This window comes from Ischnura elegans, chromosome 9, assembly GCF_921293095.1.
Source record: "Ischnura elegans chromosome 9, ioIscEleg1.1, whole genome shotgun sequence".
NCBI classification, from domain to species: domain Eukaryota; kingdom Metazoa; phylum Arthropoda; class Insecta; order Odonata; family Coenagrionidae; genus Ischnura; species Ischnura elegans.
In genome coordinates this window covers 104,099,510-104,118,683 of record NC_060254.1, presented here as the reverse complement: position 1 = coordinate 104,118,683, position 19,174 = coordinate 104,099,510, and the positions used below count along the sequence as shown (strand labels likewise).

The 19,174-nt window shown below is 40.2% G+C and overlaps 1 protein-coding gene and 1 long non-coding RNA gene across 2 annotated transcripts; one reads left to right on the top strand and one right to left on the bottom strand.

The window, feature by feature from the left end:
• Positions 1-249: 249 nt before the first annotated feature.
• Positions 250-741, top strand: LOC124165020 (branchpoint-bridging protein-like). The gene has a single exon (XM_046542258.1). The coding sequence runs from the start codon at positions 250-252 to the stop codon at positions 739-741; it is 492 nt and encodes a 163-aa protein (XP_046398214.1).
• A 7,938-nt stretch (positions 742-8,679) lies between these two features.
• LOC124165160 lies at positions 8,680-15,240 on the bottom strand. The gene is made up of 4 exons (XR_006866135.1): positions 15,168-15,240; positions 13,668-13,747; positions 11,958-12,123; positions 8,680-9,011 (listed from the first exon to the last, which is right to left on the bottom strand). It is a non-coding gene; the product is annotated as an uncharacterized LOC124165160 (long non-coding RNA).
• Between the last annotated feature and the right edge of the window lie 3,934 nt (positions 15,241-19,174).

Sequence of the window (19,174 nt, the reverse complement as noted above, 5' to 3'; positions counted from 1 at the left end):
AAAGTCGAGGAGGATGTCGACGCCTTCTTTTCAAAGTTGGAGGGAATCGCAGATCTCGGTGGATGGTCCGATGCCGATAGATTGCGAGTCGCTAAGCTGCGTATGCTCGGAGACGCTAATATTTTCATTCGTAGTAAAGACGAATGCCGCGAGGCAGACTCGTACGAAGTTTTTAAGGCTCTCGTTACGGCGCGATACCGCTCCAAAAAGAGCGCGCGGTTTTTCCGGGAGGTGTTGTCGAACCTCCGCATGTCACCGGGCGAAGGCATTGAGGCATTCGCTGACCGAGTGCGGGCGATAAATGCGCGAACCTACTCCACTGAGGGCCCAGCAGAACGAGTGGCGGAGCGACGTGTCGAGGCGGATCAGCGGGCGCTCGACACGTTCCTACGTGGGCTAACTGGGGAGGTTGGCCATCAGTGTCGACTGACTGCCCCTGAGACCTTCGATGCTGCCATCGCTAACGCCATCCGGATCCAGGAGACTGAGAGGAGGCCGGCGGAGGGACTTAGGGATGGACCACCCGCCCGCCGAGTATTCCATGCCCCTAGCCAGCGCGTCTGTTTCAACTGCGGGCAGCCCGGTCACCTTTCCAAGCAGTGCAGCCGAGGAAGGCGCTGTTTTATCTGCGGAGGGGGAGATCATCTGGCCCGTGATTGTAGGAGCCGCAGCGGGGTCCAACAGGCGGGAGATTTAAACGGCGCTGGGGCCGGAAGAGCCGCCGAATCCGGCCCCTGGTAAGTGTAATCCTACCTCGTGTGGGCAGTAGGGGGGATTCATGCGATTTGGTGGCAGTAGTTAATATTTTAGGAAGAAAATGTAAAATGCTTATAGACACGGGGGCTCAGATTTCCCTAATCAGGCGCGCTGTATGTGGAACAGACAAAATCAGAGCACCTGCGGTCAGAATTTTGGGTATTGCTGGGGGAAAAATGTGGAATTACGGGGAGAAAGAAGTGACCTTTTTTGTGGGGGCAGTGAAGTATGATGTAAATATGCAAGTGGTTGAGCGAGTTGCAGAATTTGACGGGATTTTAGGCTTGGATTTTCTTAAGAAATATGGGGCATCAATTGATGTGAGTGGGAGTAAACTTTTTGTTGGCAAAAATAGTTGGCCATTAACAGGGGAACTAGTAGAGAAGAAACAGGACCTGAAGGACGAGATTAGCCCTAATAAGAAGGACAGTAGTTCTAAAAGACACGAAAAAACTATTAAAAATGTAGAGTTGAGGTTAGCAAATCCTATATCTGTGCCGCCGCGTAGCGAAAAAATAATTAGAACAACAATTGTAAGTGAAACCTCCTTTCAGGGTCGCGAAGTTATTGTGGAACCCATAATTCCGGATGTTGAGGGGTGTGCCGTGGCTCGTAGTTTGAGCAGCGTAGGCGAAGATAACTCTGTTATCTTTCAAGTGGCGAATTTTGGGACAGAGGAATTAAATTTCCCAAAGGGGACGTTATTGGCTACGGTAGACGAGCTAGTTACAGGGTTGGCGGGCGAAAGTGATGTGGTAAGAGTTGGCCAATTAGGGACGATAGAAAATGTCACCGATAAATTAAATTTTGCTGACAAGCTAAGTCACCTATCGCCTGATGAGGTGAATGTGTTGAGGCCTGTTCTGGAGGAGTTTTGTGACCTTTTTAGTCATAAGGAAAATCTACCTGCGACAGATATCGCGTACCACCACATACCTACTAATGAGGTAAAGCCCATATATCGTCGCCCATACCGCACTCCGTACCATCAGAAGCCATTGGTAGAGAAATTTGTGCAAGAGCAACTTGAGGCTGGGATAATTACTCCTAGTGAAAGCCCATGGGCATCACCAGTCGTTATCGTGCCCAAGAAATCCACAGATGGGAAGCCGGATTTTAGATTTTGTGTAGATTTTCGGCAATTGAACTCCATCACAACACCCGATGTCTATCCGATTCCAAATATCGTCGATACTCTTGATTATTTGGGGGGGTGTAAATATTTCACGACCTTAGACATGACCAGCGGGTATCATCAAATACCCATGCACCCTGAATCGCAGCCTAAAACCGGTTTCGTTGTCGAGAGTGGGCACTACGAATACACTAGAATGCCATTTGGTTTGCGAAATGCCCCTGCTACCTTTCAGCGAATGATGGACGGAGTGCTCCGCGGATTAAAACCCTTACAGTGTTTAGTATATTTAGATGATGTTATTGTATTCAGTAGCGGAATTAAAGAACACTCCGAGAGATTGAGACGAGTTTTCGAAAAATTGAGGGAATCAAAACTTTCATTAAAATTTGAAAAATGCCACTTTGCCTTAGAACAGGTAAATTATCTCGGCCATATTATTTCGAAAAAGGGTGTGCGGCCCGACCCGGGAAAGATTGATGCGGTGAAAAACTTCCCAACCCCAACGAATGTGAAAGAGTTGCAATCTTTTCTCGGTCTAGCCAACTATTACCGACGCTTTGTCGATCGATACGCCGAGCTGGCCAGGCCCCTTACAAGGCTTTTGAAGAAGGGGACAGCGTTTATCTGGGGACCGGAGTGTCAACACGCAATGGGTGTTTTGAAGGATGCACTGACTTGTAGCCCTGTGCTTGTATACCCTGATTTTAACAAACCCTTTATTCTCTCCACGGATGCAAGTAATTTTGCGCTTGGGGCCGTCTTATCACAAGAGGTCGCGGGAGAGGAGCATCCAATAGCCTATGCATCTCGGCAACTAAATACCGCGGAAATCAATTATTCCACGACTGAAAAAGAATTGCTGGCGATCATTTGGAGTGTTCAGCATTGGAGGCCTTATTTATTTGGGAAAAATTTTAAAATTGTGACAGATCACGCAGCATTGAAATGGCTTTTCAGTATGAAGGACCCCTCTAGTAGGTTGATGCGATGGACGTTAAAGCTCGGCGAATATAACTATTCCGTTGTTCACAAACCGGGGAAGAAACATTTGAACGCGGATTGTTTGAGTCGTAAAGTGAGGCTCGTCGACACCATATTTGATGATGACGTAGCAAAAATGCAAGTAAGGGATATGCAGTGTAAACAGTGGCGTTCATCACAAGGTTTCGAAGAAAAGGGAGGGTTTTTATACAAAGATACGCGTAATGGATTGAAACTAGTGGTTCCGGAGATAATGAGATTAGATGTTTTCAGACAGTATCATGAGCACCCTTTGTTTGGCCACGCAGGTGCGCAGTCAACATTCAATAGAATAGAATCTCTCTATTGGTGGCCTAAAATGCGAGCGCATGTTGAAAGGTTGGTGAAAGAGTGTGTGTCATGCAATCGCCGTAGCCCGTATGGTAGAACGAGAGCGCCTTTGCAGAAGCTACCTGAAGCCGAAGCCCCTTTTGATTTCGTAGCGGTCGATGTGGTAGGACCCCTACCCGTGACGGAGAGTGGAAACAGATACATTCTCTCCATATTAGATCATTTTTCGCGGTATTTGGTCATGGTCCCCTTGGCGGATCAGTCGGCAGTGACTGTAGCTGAGGCTTTCGTGAATAGGTGGGTTTTGAAATTTGGAGTGCCAAGTAAGCTTTTGAGCGATCAGGGATCTAATTTTATGTCTGAACTGTTTACAAATATGTGTAAATTACTGAAGATTACGAAGTTACGCACAACACCCTTCCATCCGGAATGCAATGGGAGAATTGAGAGGGTTCATCGAACAATTGCGGTTATGATTAGCCATTACGTAAACTCTAAAAACAATAGCTGGCATGTATTACTCCAATATGCAACTACAGCATATAATAGTAGCACGCATAGTAGTACAACATGTTCGCCACATGAAGTTGTATTCGGGTTTCCAATGAAAACCCCTTTCGAGTGTTTGGACAGAGAGAGTAAAAAGATTGTCGGCGATTATGTTACGGGTCTTCGGAAAATCCTGATGGATCTGAGGTCGAACTGCCGCAATAGTTGTAGGAGTGCGCAGAGAACACGAGAGATTCAGTACAATAAAAAATGCAGGGATGTGAAGTACATGTGTGGGCAGTATGTGTATTTGAGTGATGCCCAAATTAAGTCAGGCCGAGTTAAGAAGTTTCATTGCCCATGGAGGGGGCCATACGAAGTGATTGAAGTTCTCTCGGACACAAATGTGCGGCTGAAGCTTCCCTTTCGAAATGTTGTTGTACACAAAAATAGGCTTAAACCATATCATGGTACTTCCCCTCCCACTTCAACTAGCAGATTCCAGGAGCGACGTCGAGGGCGCCCACGGAAAACCCAGACGATGGAGGACGAAGGAGCCAGCTGTGCGCCCTGTCCAAGTGTGGAAGACCCCCCCTGTTTTCCCCTTCCCAGTGTTGTTTATCCCTCCACCTCATCAGTGCCCCCAGCGAGTCCCCTGACCAGCGAGAGTGGTAATCTGGAAGAGTACGCACATCCCAGAGAAGACCGCGAAGAGGATACCAACGTCCTTGCTTCCCCATTCCGTGCGCAAGCACATTCCGCGGAAGGCCGCGGAGACTGCGGGAGCACCGACGCAGACGACAATTCCCTTATCTCACCAACCCTCCCCGCGCGCTCTCCCTACCCTTTGAGGTCGCGAGCGGCTGGCCAAGCCGGACCACGCTCAGAGAACGAGGACGTTAGTGTAAATGTGCCAGCAGAAAGTGTGGTGAACGAGGAGAGAGCCGAAGGTGCATATAACCTACGACCACGTAATAATAAAAAATAAATTGTGTCTTGTGAGATTGAACATTGTTTAATGAAATTTTGTTGATGCTGGGTTTATTAGTATTTAATCTTTGTATTGTTGATCAAGGGTCGGAATGATTATGTATTACGGGATTGTATGATTTTTACAGACGTTTTATTGAGTATTGGGTTTATTGTGGTATTTCATCTTGAATGTCTTCTAAAAAAAAAAATTGTCCACTGTGTGTCCAATTTTGTTTTGCGGGAAGGCGATGTAGGAGACCGGATGCTGGCTCTTCATATTGAAGGAACCTACCTAAGCATCCCACGCTCTCTCCGTTCTTTTCCTCTGCTTGCACCTTACCTGCACATCCCTCTGGTTTCCGGTCGCTCCTTTCCCACCAATAGGTACTGCAACATCAGCGACCTACGAGCCTCACATGCCACGGCGATGGCAACGAATCGGAGAGGTGAATACCGATCACGTGGGGACGCCTAAGGTGGACTTGGGAGTCTAAGCAGCTTGGCAGCAGGGAGTCAAGTGCGAGATGTAGAGAGAGCAACATCAAGTTGGGGATCAATAAAAGAATGGTCTTTATCTCACAAAATCTTTCAATTCTGTTCCCTGTACTTCCTCTGACGGACCAGTAGCGGTCGTAAATCTTACAGTACCAATAAAATAGCGTAGAGATTAATAAGGTAACCCCTCACAAAGCCGTAAAACTCACCATTTTAAACCATTTATCTTAAAATTCCGCAATTTACTAATCTTGCCTCTACCGCTTATCCTGGTGGGTATACCACACACCCCGGTTTTTGTTGCACCTAAACCTCCCCCGGCCTTAATTCCTGGCTGCACCCCTGCATCTGGCAACAGGGCAAGCAAAGGTGTTAGAAGATGAAAAGCAACCTGTATGGTTTTTTTGAAGGATTATTCGAAATGGTTGCTTTACGTGGTTTTCAGATGTCAGTGCGGTCTCATGGAACAAATTCACTAAATAGATAATATAGGAGAATCATATATTTTTAAATTTTATAAGCAGTGAAAATTTCATCTTCCATGTTATTTTTCTTACAAAATTGCTATTTTTATTTTATTTTTATCCGATTTTTTAGATCCAGAATAGAATCAAAATCCATTTCCCAGCATGCAATTTCCTAAATTTTTCCGGGGGAGGACTGGCCTGAGTCCACCGGTAAGGAAAGCCCTTGCCAAAGGCCCCCAACCACCCCTGACCGCCCCTACAAGGAGGGACTAGAAGAGGGGGTAACCTCCCAGCAGTAGTGGGGGGTCGGAACAAAATTATAATTCATCTAGTGTAAAATTGATACCTCTGTACCACAGTTGGGGTCTATATCCTATCTACACCCTGGATCCGCCGCTGACTGTCATCCCCTCTTACGTTCATCTGCCCTTCTCTGCAAAAGCTAATAGTTTCAAGAAGTGCATGTGAAAGTCTTGGAATGGGGTACGATAGAATCATCTATTTCGGGGTGGGGAGATTGTTTCGGAGGCTCTCCTTGAAAGTTACAGCCGTGAAAGTGGAAACCATTGGTTGTAGCCAGTGCTGAGGAAGGGTAACAAGGTCCAAGCTGCCCCCTTATGCAGTGGCGCAGCGAGGGGGGGTTTTGTAGGATAAAGCCCCCCCCCCCCAGAGCTCACACAAATATTTAATTTTAATCCATTTTACGTAATTAGATTAGGATTACTTATAGGATAGTGTCAGGATTAATCAAATATCCCTCAGAAAACTGTAAAACTCACCATTTTGAACCATTATTCTTAAAAATTTTCTGGAGGAGGGCCCCGGCTAATCCCGCTTACCGTGGCAGGTTGTGCAATACCCCCACACCCATAAGTATTATTTGTGCCTAAACCCCCCCCCCCCCCAGCCTTAATTCTTAGCAGCGACCCTGCCTTTATTAACTTCTGAGATATCAAGTGAATCCTTTCACCAAGAAAACTCCGAATAAAAACCATCAAATTAGGATTTAAAGAATTTAAAAATAGTTCTGCTACGGCCTTAGAGAATGATTTTTTTCTCTTGAAAGTGTGGCAGCTTTTTAAATTATTTGATATCTTGGTAAATTCATTATTATGAAGATTGTCTTATTTCAATAGCCGCTTAAAATTTCTATCAGATGCAGCAACTGTGACGTAACATTTGGGTTTCACATACCCTTGGTCATGATGTAGTAATCCTGGTTTTTCTATGATATGTGAACATAAAAACTGAAATCGCAGGTTGCCTGTAATGATTTGCAGTCATAGGCGGATCCAGTGGGGGGCACGTGCCCCCCCACCCCTTAAGGCCCCTCAAAAATATGCAAGATTTTTAATACGGTCCCATTGTCATGTGATCGTTTTGTTTTACGAGGTATCCTGGTGTCCTCTCCCCCAGAGAGAAATCCTGGATCCACCCCTGTTTGGAGTTAATTAGAACTGCATGGTGCTCTCCAGCGCTTGGAATTCTGACCTCGAGATAGTCTACGACCGAATTTAACATCATACATATGTTGGTGTTATTTTTTGGCACTTTGCCTCAACTTTCAATTGGTAGTATCGAAAGTAGTAATACAACGACCACTAGCACGATTAAGAATGACCTTCGATTTATATTTCAGTATGTTTGAAAAATCGGCGAGGAGAAAAACCTGGTTTATCGTAAACTTAGACCATATAAGCAAGTACACCTGCCGTTCGGGCGGAATGCTGTGGCCAACATCGCACGGTGGGGAAGTGAGGGGGATGAGGGAGCGTGTGACGTGCTTGAGATTTAACGCTCATCCGCTGCAAAGTCGCTGAAAAGTGAAGATATTGGGCGTGCAAAATGATTATAGACTTAAAAAAGATATTTTTGCAATGAACTAAGGCATCTTATAGCCTTGACTGTGTGCAAAAAGTCACTTAAAACCAGATTAAGCAAGAATCGATTGTATTAAACACATTGATTAAGAATGTCATATGTAAACATGTGCGTACCCAGTGAGGGGCAGCTGCCCCCCCTAGAAGCAAAAATTGCAAAAGTCTTTAAGCAAAATCTACTGAAATTGAAACGAAAGTATTCAACAAAATAATATTCAAATTCCAAATTCGAGTTCAAGAAATCTGCTATTCGACCCATTTCTAATAGTAACGCCAGAAATATACGACTTTACGTTTCTGACCATGGAGACAAATGATGGAATTATCTATCAGAGATTTTTCTATGCCAACAAATGAATGCCATAAATGTATATCTGGCACCTTGCTCCTTGGGAGAAGAACATCCCTCTACCCCTCCTCATACATTACGTCTCTTTATGGCAATCGAAAGCAAACCAATGCCCCCAGGATCAGGGTTTTAAACCAGGGAGCCCAAATAACCTTGGAGTCCTAGATAATGTGGAATCCCTGCTGAGAGGGTCCCTTGGGACTAAGTCCAGCAGTCATTCTAAGGAGAGAACTCAGCCCTCCCGAAAAGTTTAAATTCTCCCAATAAATCAGGCTTATTTCATTGTGAAAGTTTATTTGTTACTCATTTATATTTACTTCATTTGTGGAACTTATCATAATGGAAGCTAGATTTTATAATTTAATCACTGATTTCTTTGAATATATGGAACAAATTGGAATAGTGTTGTAGTAACTATGAGTTGCATAATTTTAAAAGAAGTAATTTATATTATTTCATCTTAATTTGAAGCGATTCCATGGTGCCTTACTGTCATGTCTTGTAAATTTTACTCTATTTATGTTAATAAAATTTTTTCATGTTATCTACCATCATTCTTTACCATTATGATATCGGTACACATTTAAATGCGTCTTTGGAAACGTATAAGAGAGAATTCGGCCACCTCTCTCCTCCTCCCTGGGTTCCTCCCTCTCTCTCCCATGGCTCAGCCAAGAGTGTGCAGATGCAGCAGTGAGTTCATTCAGCTGAGGGAGAAGCTTCAGATATGCTCAATGGAAGATTTTGAAGCTGTCTCTCTCTCTCTCTCTCATGCAATCACTGTTTTTTAAGAATGTGAAAAGTGGCCGTGTAGTGTAGACACGCAGGCAGAAATTTGCTTGGGATAGTTGGTGCTTTTGTGGTAAGGGGGTAGCCTATACTGATATTTGTCGATGACAATTATGCACTCTCAAATCAAACCACCACAAACAATCTTTTTCTGTGCCAGACTGGAACCTGGGAGGAAGACTTCTTGCCACTCATCACCTTCTCCATGATCCTCATTGGGAAAAAGTGACAATGCCATTCACAGAAGACATTCTTGCTTGATGCACTGTTGTAAGCACAGACAATCTTCATTGATTCAGCCATGAGTATGTACTTCCAACTGATTCACAGGCGTAAATGGATCATTCATCTGAGTTTCAGTCATTCTACGAGAAAATTAAATGGAGAAATAAGATCTCTCTCACTTATTTCTATGACTAATACAATTTGAACACAAGCGTACCCAGCAAAGGGCAGGGTGGGGCAGCTCCCCCCCCCCCCCCCTTCCACTTAGAAACAAGAGTCGCAGAAGTCTTTGAGCAAAATCAGTGCTGAATTGAAACAAAAGCATTCAAAAAATTTTCTTTAAACCCACGAAAAATGATATATATTAGTTTAAGATGTGTTACTAAAATAAAACTATTTTTTCAAGGAAATAATTTCATAAATCCCATTGCTGCTCCCCCCTCAGACCTCGGCTTGTCCCCCCCTAGTTATGATCCTGGGTACTCGCTTGAATTTTAATGTGTACCTAAACAAATAAAAACAAAATTGTAATGGATGTTTTACAATGGCACTTTTATTAACCCTTTAACGGTCAAAAGGCTTGCGATTTGAAAAAAGTTACAAAATTTGGCGGGGTGCATAATGTATATTTTATATGATTGAATCAAAATTTTTTTTCCATATTTTTATTCCAAAATGTTTTTTTTACAATAAACTTTTACAAATTATGATATTTTGTAAGCGTAATATGTCCTCTATATTTTTATCTACAGCCTTCATCTTTTGCTGAATGATTTTTTATTATTTTATAAATAAATAACTGCCAACAATTTTTTCTTCCTTAGTTTTTTGTTGCAAATTTAACATTGAAATTATCGCAGTATCACGCGTTGAGGGTTACATTTCGTTCAAGGGGCAATCATTACTCCACCTTATACATTATGGTGCAATGATAAGCCTTTCTGTGCTGATTCTTTCTGATAAAAATATAAACGAATTATTTTAGATAAAATGTTCTATTGGGGGGAGTGAAGGAACTATTATATCCTGCATTTACAAAATTCTTTACAATAAAAAAAAAATGAATTTTCACTCCTGAAAATTATATAATTTTGCACATCATGACTTGTGAAATTGACTGAAACAGTCCTTACACAGTGCCACATTGCATTCTTTACATATTACGTTGCTCCTTTTCTCTTTCTTTTTAGTACTACAACTTTCACATCTTCGATATGTTTCAATTTTTTCAGGCATATGCAAACCTACATTCATAAGTTGAATTGTGTTTTTTACTGTTGCAGCACCGGTTGAGCTTCTTCGCTTTTTCGCGTAGCCTTTCAATGGCATATAATCTGACTTTTTCTTAGAAAAATAGTTGCCAATTAGTCCATTCACCAATTTTGACCTATAATTTAGATGACTCAAGTGTTTTTGCCCCTTATTCTTCAGTATTTCTGTATTGTTATATACAATAAAGTTATTCACTATGGCACAGTCAAAAAATAGTGAAAAAATTTGACCCACCATCGACGTGATTTTTTCCCGATACAATATGTTGATAGGTATTGATCAAACCTATCTACTCCACCCATATACTTATTGTAATCCACAATAGCCTCTGTGCATGGCACTTCTTCATGGTTGCCAATTCTATGTCTCCTCAGAATTTTAGTAGGATGTACTGGATTGTGCATTGTACTATGTACTACATTATATGCCTAATCATCTCTGATTTCCAGTAGTGCAAGCTCTATTTCTCTTGCCGATAAATTTTCCATGGCTAAAATTTGAGGATTCATTTCTTCATAATACGAAACAAAGTAATGTAGAACTGCGTGTCAACAACAAAATTATGAAAAGACTTTGGCTATTGACATGTAAAAAACATGAACGTACCTCTTTGAAAACAATCCCCTATTTTCTAATATCTCTATTCCAACTGTGCAGCAGAGGTTTTGCTCTTTGTGAGTTTCTGAAAAATGCTACTGCAAAATGAGCCTACTGAGAAATGTCCTTTTCGTAGCTACGATCTCAGAAGAACACAAACTAGACAAATTTAGTGTTTGAATGATAATTAGCAGAGCCTGAATATTCTTCAAGTCGACCACTGTTGAGTGCAAGCGATACAATGTAAATAATTGGAGTTTCATTTCACCCCCTCGTATATAGTTACGATTTCCTCTCCAGCTCTACATTTGTCAACAGCTGGTAACGAGTAAGCGGTTCACCTAGCTGAAAAAAGAGCCCGTCTCGCCTGCTGGTCTAGTCTATCACATGAAAAAAAAACTGGCGTCACAATTTGACGGAGTCCGGGAAGGAGAGACTACCCAAGAGCTGCGCTAATCGCAATAGTTACGTAATAGTTGCAACAATTGTTATTTGAGCTATTGCACATTATAATAGAATAATTGAAAAGGATGAAATAACTTGAGTTGTGATACAATGACAATAACTACAACTTGTAAATATTCGTAAAAATATTTATAAAATAAACTAATAATTATTATAAATAAAAAATATAAAATGAATAAAAGAAAACGTAATTGAATGGGATTCATTTTATAAGTGACAATTACTAAAACAGTGGAATATATAAATACCAATTTTATCGCGCAAAAAAACTCAGAAATAGGATTTTGAGGAAAAAAGATGAGAATAAGGGATTTTAAATACTTGCAAGATGCTCCTGTCTAATTAATAACTTTTAAAATACATTTAAATGAATTTTACAAAGACAGAGAGACAAACAAAGGATAACAATCAGTGCTTACATGAGGAAGCAAAGAAATCATATACTGTAGCAGGGGGTAGGAAATTATTATCCCAATGACCTATAAAGGGTTAAACAGATTATTTGAAACCAAAAATTGTATATAGTAATTGTAATTTACAAAAAAGAAATAACAAATACGTATCATAAAACAAAAGAGAGCCAAAAAGATCTCGCCATGACCTTAGGGTAAAGAGAAGGGAGAGCCTTGAAAGTGAGCAAAGATTATATCATGCGTATTACTCTATACAAATTATTTTCATAATATAAAATAAAGTTTAACCTTGGACTTTGATTCTGAAATTTGTCCGTTTTATTTGATTTTCACACTCACCCCTTTGCTTATCCTCATTTCTCAAAAGACTTCTTTGCTTCAACATGTTTCTATTCCATGGTCCAAGATCCTCATCCACCACACTTTCCAGGGGCAGTCTGGCCGGGTCGGCTGATAGGTGACAGCCAAGGGCCCTGAGCTAATGGGCCCATCACAATGCTCGCGTCTGTTGTGAAGCGTACGTGAATGGTGTAATAGAAAACTCAGATTACTCAAACATAAGATTTTTTGTAAAATTTATAATTCTAGGTTTTCATTAGTTGCTTTATTTATAAAGTAATGACAAAAATTATATAAAAAACAAATGAAGGTGTCAGAAGATTAAAGATAACTTGATGCTTATTTGAAAGGATTATTCCAAGGGTTATTTTATAGGTTTCTTTAAGATTTCAGTGCAGTTTTAAGGAAAAAATACTCTTAATACATAATAGAACCATAAAAAGGTTTTAATTTTTGTAAGCAGTGGACTTCTCACTTTTTGTGCTGCTTTCGGTATGAAATTGCTATTTTTCATTATCGTTTATATTATTTTTTAGAGCCAGAATAGCATGGACATGCATTTTCCTAAAATTTTCTGAAGTAGGACCCCTGAATCCTCCAGGAGAAGGGCCCCATAGTGAACCCTAGCCGAGGGCCCCCAGTCACACTAAACTGCCCCTGGCACTTTCTCCCTTTAGGATCAACCTTGCTGGTCTATTCCATGTGTCATACAGTTCATCAATGTATTCTTTCCACTTATTCTGCATCATTCTATTATTTGGACAAATTGCTTCATTCTTAAACCTAATTTGCAGCATAGCCAGTCCTCCTTTAATACCAGATAGTGACACAGACTGGCTTATGATTCCCCTAACTCTTCTTCCCTCTCCAAGCTAAATCATTAATCTACCCAAACCTTCTCCTGTCTTTTCTCATCTACCCACCCATCCTTTGCTCTTAAATTATCTTAATGATATCTTCAGCAATCCACAGTTTCCTTGTCCTATGCCTTTCCATGTTCTCAATAAATATTTTTCAGTTGCATTTATTATTCCTTTTAATATTTTGCTACTGATGCCATAAATATCTGACAGTACGTTTCTTGACCCAGGAGATGAAAGCCAGAAATATTCAATGGAGAATTTCCTAATCAGATGAATAAATGCCGTAAGTATCCAGCTCCTTAATCTCTCCCTTTTTTTAAAGAAAGCACCAATAAGAATTCCACCAATGGATTCAAACCCCAATTCAGGAAACGTGGGTAAGCTCAATGCAAATAATAGAGACTTTGAAATGGATAGCTTGAGGCATCACTAGGTGACATAGCTTCAAGTTGAATCAAAAAAACCTTGTAGATTTCAAATAAATGATTTCAATATTGACCAGTTTCATCGCTGTTCGTCAGTGTGTGTTACAAAGACTGGATACAGTAAGATTAAGACCTTATATGCACGTACAATGATATAGTAGACGAAGAAGGGTGGTCAAGGTGGGTAATGCTAGAGGGAGAGATTGGTGGTCCTTAAGTTATTCAGAGTTACAAAAACCTCTTACTAGAAACTCTTTCCAGCAAACAAAAGCTATCATAGCACAAATCAGCTACTGGGGGAATTTGTCTACCACAGAAGTGTATGATTTTGAATGTGTATGTATTTTTTTATGGTTGGTAGTGAGGCTGACGTATGAAAAATGTATATCTAGAAAAAAGAATTATAAAAACAGATCCCATACCATTTTGATGATCTGTTGAAGGCCAGGGGCAGGTGTCATTCCCCGAATGTCGCCTTTAGACGCATAGTCAGCTATTATGGCTGAAAAACAATTTAAATGATATTCATTAGGAGCCAGCTTACATATGATCTACCCTTATTATCATGTATGTTAATGCTCCTTGCATGTATAATAGTATGATAAATTGTATATGCCATTGGCCCTTAATCTGGCCTGTGTTGGGCCGCCAAGACACCCTCCTATTCCGAAATTGACGAATTTTACAGTCAGAATACCAATATTGACCAGTCGCTTGATGTCAATCATGTCCCATTCAACAGCATAATTAACACTGTCTTGAGTAAAAAAAAAAAATTTAATTTAATATGATTCAATCTCGTAAGATTCAATTCAATCTCAAGAGGATGAGGATATAAATTTCAAAATTAATTATTGTATTCCACACCCCCAGACTCCCCTGCAGTCCTCCCCCTGAATACTCCTGGCACCCTCTGGCCATGGCCAACCACTGTCGTAAGATGGCGCCCAGCACAGGCCTGCCTTTAACCCTTTCGCACCAGACATCATGTGTGGCCGACGGGCATTTTCATACGCAGAAGACCTGACGTCAGGTATAGCTATCACAGATTTTTCAATGCAGACGACCGGATATATTGGCTCTGGCCGATGCGAGGGAAGGGAAGTGACCACTGAGGTAGCCATTGTTGGATGCATTCAGGCCCAGCCTGAGACCCAGCTTAGCGAGTCCTTAGGGCCACTCCTTAGCAACTATAAGCCGGACCCTTCAACTCATTTATGATCATCCTCTCTGTAGGAATCCGTTGCGAGGTGGTCATATTGTCAATAGTTTTTTCAATGGTATATTTTGTGCATACTACATCTTTTTTAATGCTTTGAAATGAATTCTTCGTTTTGATCCGAGGTTAAGTAATTTGTAAACAAAATTTAAGCGTTAAAAATGACAGACTTACATACCTACTTAAAGCCTTATTACCTTAAAATTATTTACAAACTTTGTTTTTATTAACTCAAGAAACCCGTTTAAAATTCCACAATGCTTAAAAAATACTAGTTATTCTTTTAGAAGAGTAAATTATTGAAAATCAAATACAGTGTTTGGTTGAAAAAACACTGGTAACGCAGTAAGTTGACCATGGATTCGTGCTATGATAGGGATAGAGGGTGTGGTCCAGTGGGTGGGGTAAGGGACGGACGCTAATCGCTGGGCTTTGAGCTGGGTGCCAAAACAGAGGGACAAAAATACCCAGGCAACTCACCCCCAAAACAGAGCTCAATACAGAGAGGTTTGAAATATTCTAATGCTACTTGTAGCACGAAAATGTTTTCCTATTCTAGCCGCCAGTGCGAAAGGGTTAAATGAAGATAATAGGTATTCTTGGAAATTAACATGTGCATTGAGGAAATGTTTTTTGAATGAAATGACACTAGTACATAAAAAATTTATATTCAGAAAAATCAAAACAAAAATAGATCTCATACCATTTTGATGATCATCTGGAGGCTAGGGGCAGCTGTCTTTGCCCAAAATTCACACATAGTCAGGTGTTATGGCTGAAAATCAATTTACATGATATTCATTAGGAACCATCTTAAAATGTTATTTGAATGATCCACCCTTATCATTATGTATGTTGTTGCTCCTGGAATTTGTTATAATAAGTATGATAAATTGCAAGTGCCAATTGTAGCAGAAAGTACCTAACCTTGGGTTGGTATCTAAGGACTTTCCGTCGATGGGAAATGGTTAAAGACCCAAGGTTGGTACTGGTGGTTACTTCCGGTATTCCCCATTACGGGAAAGTGATATGTAATGTCAAATTAATGCCTCGTATGGTATGAACTATCAAATAAATACATAGCCATCCAGTGCCAGCTTGCTCATTTAATCTCTATCACCCTCCTGGGCTAAAAATACAACAACAATGACCCTTAAATAAAGACAATAGGTACCTACTCTTGGACATTAATGTGTGCCTTGAGGAAACATTTTTCATGAAAGCATTTGTGTTGTTGTTTTTCTTTTCAATTCCATGTATTGAATCATTTTTTATTTCAAATTTTCGTAAATTAAAATCAATGGTGATGCAATCAAGAAATTCCCTGCAGATATTATTAGTGTTATTTTAAAGCACATCAGAAAAAATATGCTTTGTTAATGACAATATTTAGGGCTATTTTTACTGCATTCAAATCAAATGTTCCTCCAAACAAAACAGCATGTATGTATTTCCTTGTTAGTGTTTCTCATATTAGCATTGGCGGATCTAAGGGGCTGGGGGTAGGGTATGTGTACCCTATGAGCCTTAAAAAATATGCAAGATTTTTAATAATGTCCCATTACCATTGAATTCCTTTTGTATTACGAGGTATCCTAGTGCCCCACCCCCAAAAATAAAATCCTGGGTACGGCCTTTCTTGTGCACCCCAGAAAGAAAAATCTGGATCTGCCCCTTCATACTTAGTACATATTTACACTATTATCCAACTAGACCATGTAAAATTACTTTTGATAGGTTCTCAAAGTATTCAGAAATATTTTAATAAGAATATCTTTTTTTTGTTCAGATTTCAAAATTCATTATCATCTCGAAATTCAAAATCATTCATTACTTGTCCCAAAAGTTTCTTGGTACATATCTTGGCTGAAATGTCTTTTTAATGTTAAATCACAGGTTTGACAAACATACATATATTTAAAGATGAAACATTGAAATGTCTTGGCTGTTGTTTAAATTAAGTTTTCATTAAAAATTTGAGTGTACCAATATATTTTCTAACGCTCACAGGGCATGGTTGCACGTAATTTGTTGCAGTAAAGAAAAAAAATCATTAACATCCTGCCCTGCAATCTATGACATTACTGTGATACGACATCTGCTGTCATCTCAAAAAAGGTAAAAATGAGTGATTGGTCAAATCCAAAATTTTAAGAAATCCGAATGCAAAAAGAATCTTTCACCAATTTGAATCAAATCTTGAATCCATAATCACAAAATCTATATAAAAAATTTAAAGTCAACATGCATGCATATTCTACTCCAGTAGAAATTTTTCATGAGCCACCAACAGTGAAGTGAGCAAATTCACTCCCAGGTCCCTCATTTGCCCACAAAGAGCACTTTTGCGGCTCTTATCAAATAAACTGTTATAAAAAAATCCAGAAAGCACAACTAAGGTCAGGACACCTAGGTAAAATATATGTAAATAAAAGAGAAAGTGCATCATTGTGAGTTATAAATACAGGAAGACCTTGGCCTTATGTATACAATGAGTTATTAGAGGAAGAAAGCTGGCCATGGCAGGTAAGCTAAGAAGGGGTGTGACCATGGTGGTCATCAAGTTATTCAGAGTTACAAAACCTCTTACTAGAAACTCTTTCTAGTAAACAAAAGCTATCATAGCATATCTCAGTTTCTGGAGGAAGTAGTCTGCCACAGAAGTATATGATTTTCAATATTTATGTATGTATTTGTTTGTGGTCAGTAGAGAGGCTAATGTAGAAAAAATTTATATCTAGAAAAAAGGAAACAGAAACAGATCCCATACCATTTTGATGATCTGCTGGAGGCCAGGGGCAGGTGTCATTCCCCACATTTGGCGATAAGACGCATAGTCAGGTGTTATGGCTGAAAAACAATTCAAATGATATTCATTAGGAGCCAGCTTAATCCTTCCAAGATGGTGGAGTTCTCTCCTTAGCATGAGTGCTTGACTGAGCCTCAAGCAAATCTTCCATCCCCTCTGTACGGAGCATGTACGCAGGGCATTCATTAAGAAGGGTCTCGCAGATAATCACACACACTCAGCACCAACCTTTTTCGAACCTTCCTAGTGCGGACTCTGCATTATCTCACCGTGCGTAGTTGATCTCCCTCTTTTCGGGGTTTATAACCATACCAGCGACATTGGTTTGTGGTCAACTCATGCTTTGTTTATATGATTTAGCTACATGGATAATTGCTGCATGCTTGTAAATTGCAAACTTTGAATCGAATTCCTCATTTTATTCTGAGATTTGTCTAATTTAAAACGGAATTCTACTGTCAATACTGACGGATTCAATGATTCAACAATTTCCATCTTGATGCTTCTACTGAAATCCAGATATAAGTTAATATTAAAGCTAGACTTTTGTTTAAAAGTTGTAAATGCTGCTCCAAAGACAAACTTCAATTCTTAGTTTATATTTTTTGAGAAATGAACAAATATTTATTTCGAAAATGGATGGAAGGAACAATTGCATGACCTAAGTCCCTTACCACGAAGGTGGGTAATATAAGACGAGGGATCCGGGTACCTGCTCCAGGATTTCGAGGGTATGGCCTAAGTCCAGCTGTGTTGGGTCCTGAAATTAAGACTTTGCAAACCTTTGTCTGTCATAAAAGGCGGAGTACAAGGAATCGTGTAATTTCGGCATTTGGCCTGTTTAGGAAAATCTCTGACAAAAATTTTTGGCTTTCATCTCCTAGGCCAAGAAACGTCCTCCTGCATATTTTTGTCATAAGTAGCGATCAAAGAGTTAAAATGTATTTTGGATGATCTACCCTTATTATTATACATATATGATATTGCTCCTGGTATTTTTCATATAAAGTATGATACATTTTATGTGCCATTCACCTTTAAAGGAAGGAAAAAGGTATTCTTGGAAATTAAATGGTGCATTGAGTAAGTTACAAAAACCTCTTACTAGAAACTCTTTCTAGCAAAAAATAGCTATCATGGCATAAATCAGTTTGTGGAGGAATTCGTCTACCACAGAAGTGTATGATTTTAAATGGGTATGTATTTGTTTTTTTTGCATGAAATGAGACCAATATACAAAAAATATGTACCTAGAAAAATGAAAGCAAAACAGATCTCATACCATTTTGACGATCTGCCAGAGGCTGGGGGCAGTGGCAGCGCGTGCGTATACGCATGTTAGCAAGTGCACACCCAAAGATGAATGAATTATAAAAGAAAACTATTCCTTTGCAACGAGAAGGATAAAAATCCTGTTTGCATATGCAAGAAACATGAAGCTCCGAACGCTACAGCTATCTCCTTTTCGAATTCACCGCTCTACAAGGGTGAGATCCCGTGGCATCGCGTCGGGCGCATATTCGGTTTATGCGATCGCTTGCAGGTGCTCGGGCGGGACGAAGTATGCGGGGGGGTATGTGCAGTTCAAATGGATGATGGGAGCAGACTCAAAACGATGCGAGTGCGCAAGCGCATATTTTTGGTGAGTGACTCGCAGGTAGTGTAGTGGTGTAGCCGCCACCTACACTACCTGCTCACAGGATCCTAGTCCGTCTACAGAGCCATCTGTATGGCCGTTTTCTACACTACTTCCTCATAGGGTGTAAGGAAAGGAGAATGAATTTCACCTACCGTCACTTGTAAAGGTGTGTTTAGAATAATTATTTTCATGCATGCTAATATTATTTCTGTTCATGCAATTTTAAGGGTAGAATATACCAGTGATATATTTTGCTTGCTAT